Consider the following 8,682-nt stretch of genomic DNA (forward strand, 5'->3'; position numbering starts at 1 on the left):
CACGTTGACGTAGCTCAGTGGCTTATGTTTCTGAGTCAGCATCCCGCTCAGCTTGAGATGATGCCCAACGTCCGCGAGCTTCTTATCTTGTACCGCGAAGCTGATGAGCCTCTAAAGATTCTCTCCGTGTCCGGAACAAGGAGCCGGCTAGCGCATGTGGCACTGGAAGGACTAAATAACCTGAATCGGCATATTCAGGTTTGGAGCGCCTTTCGGTGGCGAGCAGCAGCACTGTTTGACCTAGATTCGATTTTGGAAGACATTGAATCGGACGAAGTGATAGGAGGGCTTACGCTCAACTTTTACCGTCGCAAAATCCACCTACACGTACCAGACCTTGTAAATTTTCGCGAGAGCTTGTTGGAGTTACTTGGAGAATATACTGTAGGGACTTAATATGCTATAATTGTTGCTCTGAGAAGTGATTCAAGTATAGAGAGCGGTCCTACGTAATGTCATACAGCCGCCAGATCATTCGCTCCCTTCATCTCTGAGAGATTGGCGCGGCTCCCTTTCAGAGGATGCTGCTCGCTCCTGTTTCTCTTCCCCCAAGGCATCCAACACCTCCTCGCACTCCTCTAAGGAGTCAAGGACATCCTCGACGTTTCCGTGGATGAAATCACTCAGAAATTGCTTCATCTTCGTGATCATTTCGCGATCCTTGGCGCTCTCCGACTGGTACTCGACTAGCTGCCGTCGCCTGTCCTGTAGGTCCAACTCGAAGTCGTTCAGACGGTCATCCTTCAGAGCGAGCTCTGCCTGCGTGGCAGTGTGCACATTCCGTATCTCTTCAAGCTGACGTGCTAGATCGTTACAAGCATGTGTGGCGGCTTGCACGTCTTGTGCACCTCGTGCGAGGGCGAGATGAAGATTTCGAACCTGATATTCGAGACCTCTGGCGTACCCGACCAAGCGCTCCTCTCGCGCAAAGAAGTCTCGAAGGAAGTCCCAATCAGACCGCCTTTCGCAGTCCTGGCAATGAAGGCATTCGCGCTTAATCACCTTGTTAGTTCTTAATTAAGACAATGGGCAACAGCTTGCGTGCTTACAAGGTGGGCGCGAGAGGTCATGTTATCGTGGACGTTATACTCAATCCGACTTGCCGACTGTATAGTGATTCCGCGAGCGATGAAGCTGAGATTTGGTGTCACTTAAATATCAGCGTGGGCTCATTGAGCCCTGTAAGTGCGTCCTTTTGCTACCAACTCATAGAGAAAACTAAGAATAGCCTGTGCTCAGCTGTGATAAAGCGCTTAAATCAGCCGTCACGAACGTGATCGCACTTAATTTAGCTGCCGCAACTGTGGTGAAGCGCTTAAATCAGCCATCACAATTCCGATCAAGCTCTTAGGTTGCCTGTCATCATTGTGACTAGGCGCTTAAGTCGGCTGTCCCAACACTAAGACTGCTCCCCGCTTAATAAATATTTTGGACTCAGTGGTAGCCCAAGCAAGTGAACTGGAAAGGGATAAAAACGGAAGAAAAAATAGGGAGAGGGAAACAGAAGCCTTCGCCATTCAACCGTAAGAGTGCTCTCCACAAAGGCTGGAAGAGAGAACAAGCAAGAGTCCTGTTCATCAAATGACCGGGTAAACGTGAGTACTGCATAGCCTCTGGGTTACATCACCAGCAGGTGTGCATATTCTAAGGACAAGATAATGGCTCAAGGGTGATTGTAAAAAACATTCATTGATGTGCGCGCTATCACCTGGCCTCGTCTCGGAACAGATGGTCAAGGCAGGCGCAATGCATGCCAAAATCAAAGGAACGCTAGAAGTCCAGGCATGAGAAGCATAACGTTGCTCAAGAAGACCGACCATTCTCCTTCGCTCTATTAATAGCCTTTCCTTAGAACCAATTCAGAAGGCCAGCCAACAGGAGGTAAATAGACCGTTGGAAAGGCGTTGATTTGGGAAATGTCTCCCATGGGAGCAGTTGCTGTTGGGGCAGCCTATGCTCGTAAGAAGGCACTCATGGAATCGGTGAAAGCTTCCCAGCTTACGTTCGTTTGAACACCATTCTCTTTGCTACATGCTCCAGGTGATCGAGGCTGCAAGATGCGCAGAGGGATCAGTGGAGTATGGGCATGAAGGCGAGATTGGAAATGACGCTGCAGTCGTAATTGATTGATCCTAGACCATTTCGTGCGTAGGGCACAGCTCGTACGGTGGCGTTCGGAGCCATGTGTAGCATTAAAAACGTGCGCAATCGTGTCCCAAGTGCTTGTGGGATAGGATTCACGAATGCTGAAAAGTGTTTGCTCCTCTGCAAGCAGCCATGGCTTATGCGTAACCTCTCGTGTTTGTGGCATAATGTCAATCGATGCAAGAAATCGTAGAGTAGGAAAGCCTGGTGAAGCGACGATTGTTTTGTGGATGCTAGTGCCAGTCAGGCTGTATATGTATCAGAGCTCGCTCTGGGCTGTGTTCCTAGCGGAACCAATGGCGCTAGAGCCGAGGCGCGCGGCAGAGGTTCCTTTTTTAATAATTTGGCTTTTTTTTTTCTTGATGGATGGGCCGTTGCGATAGCTTCTCAGGAAACCCCTGCAACCACCCCTGTCGCCATGTCGGTACCGCTGTGCCGCAGCGCGGCAATCACCGGCCTGCCCGACCGTAAGATGTAGGCGCTTAAGTGAATGGACATAAAGCTCGCCGCCGGCTCCTTGAAAAGGTGATAACTCATGAACTTTGGCGACGCCATGGATGAATTCACGTTTGAAGAACTCTTTTTTGATGGCATTCCGGATGCCCAGTATGGCGAGTTCGCGAACCTGTGTCAGGACACGGGTAACCACCCCAATATCACGACAGACAACTCTGCTTGGGCCAATACGGATGAGGTGATCCAAAGCCGTACCCAAGATATGTCTCTCCTATCCGAGGACGAGAAGCGGACACTTCAGAGCATTCCTAGCCTCTGTCAGAAGGTGGAGGATTTGTGTACGGAGTAAGTAGATCGGTTGAAGCTCACATACTTTGCTGATGTAATTACAGCAACAGAGACAGTATCGCTGAAATGAACACGATGAGGAGGTTTCTGGAGCGTCTTGAGTCTTGGGTTCGCGAGATCCATGATCTGTTACAAAACATCGATGATCGACTTGCGCAGGGAGCTGGTAAAAAGAGTTTGGATTCAAAGGATGACGGATGCACCAACGGTAGAAGTACAGACGAAGCTTGAAGGCAAAGAAGGGGCTCTCATACTTTCGATCTATAGGAAACGCTACTAGGAGCAGAATATTGCACAATAGAACACTCACACTCGCTACTCAAGAACAGAAGACCAACGTGATTGGTTTTCTACCATGGTAATTCTCAAACAAATAAATGAGTGAAGTAATCAGCTGCCATGATTCTAAATACTAATGCTCCCTGTATCGTAGCATGGAAGCTGAAATCCAAAGAAAAACGATCCTGAGAGCTGACAAACTCCTCATCAGTTGTGCACACCGATAGCGACAAATACAGAAAGAACAGTAATAGAAAGAGCTAGTCTCGAAATGAGTGAAGTATAAGAAGTAGAGCTTCCCGAGCTTGCTACGATAGGCGTGCTTGGAGTCGGTTGTGGTGTAGGAGCCGGCGGGAACCACTTTCCCGAGAAAGCCCATGTTGTAGGAGCCGTTAGATTTCGAGGCTGTCCGGTACTCGCCATCGTCGCTATGAGCGGAGGAGTCGTCACTAGCAGATATTGAGGAATAATCAGGCCGGGTGTAACCGTTGGTGGCATCGTTAAAGGAGGTAAAGAAGACCTGCCATTGGGAACGGCGGAAAGGGCATTGTCTGGAAGACCTCCTTGCACAAGCGTTACTGTTGTCGTTGTCATTGACTCGACGGTTACAGTCCTCGGGGTATTGCAGGCAATCGTGTTGGTGGCCTCCGCACGGAGGAAAAGAAAGGCAATGATGAGCAGCATTTGGAGCAGGTTCTCCTTTCTAGAGGATGGGTAGAACACCTGAGGGGAGAGACAGCGAAGGTCATCTTATTTCAGTCTGCTTAAGCGCCCAGTGGCTTATCTTCCATGTCGCATAGGTGATGGTTGCAGACAGGTGATCACGTTAGTTCACTTGAGAAATACTACGACGTTGGGCACGGGTTCTATTTCAGTGGCAAGGGAGAAACCGACCCGAGTCAGGCTTTGCCTGCAAGCGTTAAGTCGCGAGACGGAAATAAGGGCTAGCGGTACCGCGCGGCTAAGAGAGATGAGTGTACATCTCCAGCCAGTGGTAGGAACTGTGGCTTTTCTGGCTATTTTTACACATTGGGGCGCTTATATGAGCCCTCGGGTTATATCAAATGGACCATCACTGAAGAAATCTTCGAGCCAACTCTTAAATACGCGAGACTGTCTTGCCTCACAGAATCTCAAATCATCTGAAAAACAATGTCCTTAATTCTACTTCCTCCACTTCCACGATGCGTCTGGCTACAAAGATGCTATAAGCCCCCAACTCTCATTGGCACCTTGGCCGTCGGAAGAAACTACCCAGAAGAGCTTCATCAGCAATTCATTGCAAGATGGGATCAAAAGGAGACTGCTCGCTGCTTGTATCAAGCTGAGAATGATCTTCTTATCGAACTAAGGGCGAGAGGGTTGATATGGAAGGAAATCATAAGAATTTTCGAAGCGAGGTTTGGAAAGCGTTACCCTCAAAGCACTCTCGGCATGCGATATCGTAGGTTGTGTAAGAGAAGCCTGAGAACACAGGGGTGTTCCACCAAATAAGCGCTTTAGTTCCATTGATGAAGACTAGCTGGTTCTAGAGAGTGGATCTTGTATGTCAAATGCAAACAAGTGCGATATTTTGGTAGTCAACACAAGCAGTGATAATTCAAATTCACTAAAAACTGGCGTGCGTCATGAATCAAGGATTGATGGAACGAATGCCATAGACATCTACATGAAAATTGGTCAGAAGGCAAAAGGTTTGCTACAGGTCGATTGAAAATCTACAAGACCGCTTTCTACGGAGATGATCGGCGACACAACTATTATAAGCCATGAGTAGCCGACTCACTTCTACATCCTCCCCTATCTACAGCTGGTGAAAGCACTGGTGGTGGTTTAAGCTTCGCTGCCCTTACTTCAGCTTTGCACTGTGAAACAGAGCCTTTTTGCCTTTTTCGACCTTTGTCACTTCTCGTGCGTCTTACACGTAGATACGTGATCGGCAGAACATCCTCCCCTGCCTGTATCGTTTAGCGTGTTATTTGTGGATCAGGAGGATGTTCTTACGTTGTTAAGGTCAAGCGGCCATGCGCATAGATTTTTGGACGAAAAGGCGTGCAACTTCCCCTCATGCCTGATGAGGATGCAAACATCTGCTCTACAGCGCTCGCCCAACTCTTTAGCCTTTTTGACCATGGTTGCGGTCCGCTTCCTGAAGGAGGCTCGCTCAGACTGAGCATCAACGTCTAGCCGGATGTTCGCCATGTCTGTCCGCTCCACTGCTGCACACGACCTCAGTCTCATAAATACTACATGAGAGCCTAAATTTAGAAATGGGTTTATTGGGCGCTTCAGCAGCACCGGTGTGAGATTCTATAAATAGGGCTCACAAATCAGTCAGACTCGTTTATAAGGGTACGTGCGAGACGGATGAAGTTCTCTCGACATCCAATGTAAGAGACAACATGGATTCATCTTACATCTACTGTTTTGCCTTGCTCGGCAGTTTTGCCATCCTCTTCTTCATCACTATGACCTTCCGATTCTACCTTGGCTTGAGACCCATAGTAAGGAAAATATATCGAACAATGAGGTTTTACGTGCTGCGGCATCTCATCCTGCGTCAGTTCATAAAACAACATTCATTTATTGGTCCAATCTCATGGTTCAGCTTCCTCTCTCACATGACTTTTTGGGCAGGAACTGCTACTTGCAACCTATGGGGGTTTCCTAGTCGAAGGGAGATAGGCCTACGAGCAGGAAAGCTGGCACTATTGAACTTTGGGCCTCTTGTATTTTCCAGCAACCTTGGATTCGCCGCTAACCTGCTCGGACTTTCCCTAAAATCCTTCAAGCAAGCCCACAGGGCTTTAGCAGTGATGAGCGCCGTCCAATCCAGCCTTCATGTTGGAATCTCTTTAGCGGACGGAAGGTTTTCGGTCAAGGACCGGAAACAGTTATTCGGTCTTCTTGTAAGCTACCTACGACTAGCAGAGGCAGCTACTAACCTAGCTAGGCTGCCGTCTCTATTGCCGCCCTAACAATCTTTCCCGTATTTCGACGATTTTTCTACGAGATCTTCGTGAAGTCTCACGTCCTTTTGTCTGTCTTCGCCACGTATGTAATCTGGAGGCATACGAGTGGGGGTGACAGGATGGAATTCCTCTATCTTCTGCTATCTATTGGAATCTTCGCTGGAGGCTTGGTTCTCCAGCTCTTGTTGTTCCTCTATCGCAACACCGGCTGGAGTGGGCGGAGAGCAACAGGGGAAATCCGCCACCATGCCGGTGCTATCTCTGCAAGGATCACCCCAAAACGGCCGTGGAAGGTTAAAGCTGGCCAATATGTTCAACTGTGCTTGCCGCGCCTTGGATGGTTTTCCGCGATTCAGACTCATCCCTTTATGATTGTGTGGTGGGACGGAGATAGCGACGAGAAGGCTACCTCGATCGAAATCCTCTTTAAAGTTCGAAGAGGCTTTACTGGTATGGTCTCTCGGCGATGTCCTGACTCGGTTCGGGTGCCGATCCTCCTTGGAGGGCCATACGGTCGTTCCTTAAACATGTCTGGCTACGACGCGGTTCTACTGATCGCTTCCGACATCGGGATTGCAGCACAGATTCCTTACGCAAAGCAAGCTCTTTCGAGGTCGCGTGGGATCAGTTCCAGAACACGGATCATTTTCTTAGCCTGGGAACTGAGACGCAATGGTAAGCTGATCCAAACTCTACTCAACCCAGTGCTGACCTATTTAAGACGAATACGGCTGGGTTGGGCGATGGATGAACAAACTACTCGACCTCGACTCTGACTACAAGTTAAGCATTTGGGTATACAATTGTTCGTGTGACGCTAAAGGCAAGGAGAGCATGAACCTGTCCGAACACAACCGACTATTGATCACATATACGGATATGGATTTGAGCACACTCTTAGACAAGCTGCAGAGGGAAAAGGGTCAGAAGATAGTCACCGGTTGGTCATCTATGGTTTTGGATCCTATTACAGACTAACTGGCGTTCAGTTTCCGCGAGAAACAGCATTCGGCAGCAAGCAGTAGATCTTGTTCGGAAGAGAGCCGACCGGGATTTAAACTTCACCGAGCTGGATTTTCAACCTGAAGACAAGCTCTAAGCAAAAGCCTTTGTCTAGTAGTTTTTACACGTTCATGTCATCCAACAATACTAGAAAACTAGTTTGTTAAAGCAATACTGTCGTTCATCGTTCTAAATATATTTCAAACTAAGAAGAGCATTAATGTTTTCTCATCTGAGGCGAGATATGTAAGTTAACTGGAAGTCAATTTTGATGTTCTGCTCCGTCGCTTGATACTATTAAATAAACAAACTCTTGTGACTGGTCTTGAAAGTAGCAGAGCAGTTCTACCTTGAAGCTTCAAGATGAGTGCTCAATTGGAACCTCCCTTGGCTTCCCCTGAACAACCCAAGATTTCACAAAATCATATTGGGAAGGCTGAATTGGCTAAGGTCTTCGGGTGTTCTCGGTGGAGAACTCCCATAACAAGCATCAGCCATGTTGCAGGGGTAAGCGAAACTGTCTCCCGCGCCATTGGCTTGCGACAGCGATGGGATCATCAGCGCGGCCCATCCATCACATCAGGTTGCGGCGTAGTTTTATTGAATGCAACGCTAAGGTGCTGCGACCTAGAGCATGGCTGCACGGCGTAACGTTTGAGCAACAGAGCTTGCTGCGCCGCACGCGGCCCACCCACAACATCAACACTACGTCGCAACACCGGCGGCCACTCATACAGTCGCTTGCAAAATTGGCTTCACCAGGCCTCGCCAAATTATTGTCTGAGCACGGGCCACTAGACTATTACCGTCGCTTACGCAGCTCGTATCTAGAACACTTATAGTAAATACATAACACTATATTTTTCGAAGTAACTCTGTTATTAGGATAGCGTTCTTTTTGTAAAAAAAAAAAAAAACCACTATATTTCCGCGAGTGCACCTGTCAGTTCTAACATTGCCTAATGCCTTTGGCAGCATGAATGTCTTAGGCATCCACGTCAAGACTGGCCAGTTCAGAACCCGTTCTACTCACAGTCTCTCGGACGCAAGCCCTCACAAAAAGTTACCACTTGCAGCTAAGTACTATCTACGAAAATACAAACTGAATAACTTTTACAAGACCAGACATGTATCCTAACGCGAATGCGCTGCAATGAGAAGCCATGCAGTTAGGTCTGTAGTCGGGAGGAAGCCAGAGAACTCTTTTTCCGTTGTGAGTTACCCAGTCTTCACCAAACATGATGGAGTGGCTCGAGGTCTCGGGTGAGGAAGATGCCTCTTCAGAGCCTGAATCAAGGTTTATTGTACCTCGATCCGTCTTTAGGTGCCGAGAATCCGTAGAGAATGATAGGCTAAAGAAAGTATAGTCGAAATCGAGTTTCTGCTTCTCTTCGCCCGTCGCCGCGTCCCAGAGCCGCACCGTCCTATCGTCAGAACCCGATGCCACCGTCTTTCCGTCCGGCGAGAAGGCTACGGCCCG

The 8,682-nt window shown here is 48.4% G+C and overlaps 2 protein-coding genes across 2 annotated transcripts; one reads left to right on the forward strand and one right to left on the reverse strand.

Annotated features, from left to right (window-relative positions):
- Nucleotides 1-471: 471 nt before the first annotated feature.
- Nucleotides 472-1,070, reverse strand: LTHEOB_12915 (Uba ts-n domain-containing protein; the record flags this gene model as incomplete). Its single annotated transcript, XM_035509835.1, has 2 exons — nucleotides 472-1,002; nucleotides 1,050-1,070. 2 exons carry the CDS (start codon nucleotides 1,068-1,070, stop codon nucleotides 472-474), a joined length of 552 nt encoding a protein of 183 aa, XP_035363352.1.
- A 1,610-nt stretch (nucleotides 1,071-2,680) lies between these two features.
- On the forward strand, nucleotides 2,681-3,180 carry LTHEOB_12916 (uncharacterized protein; the record flags this gene model as incomplete). The annotated part of the gene is made up of 2 exons (XM_035509836.1): nucleotides 2,681-2,946; nucleotides 2,994-3,180. The coding sequence occupies 2 exons, from the start codon at nucleotides 2,681-2,683 to the stop codon at nucleotides 3,178-3,180; spliced, it is 453 nt and encodes a 150-aa protein (XP_035363353.1).
- Between the last annotated feature and the right edge of the window lie 5,502 nt (nucleotides 3,181-8,682).

Source organism: Lasiodiplodia theobromae (genome assembly GCF_012971845.1).
Source record: "Lasiodiplodia theobromae strain AM2As chromosome Unknown scaffold_83, whole genome shotgun sequence".
NCBI lineage: Eukaryota > Fungi > Ascomycota > Dothideomycetes > Botryosphaeriales > Botryosphaeriaceae > Lasiodiplodia > Lasiodiplodia theobromae.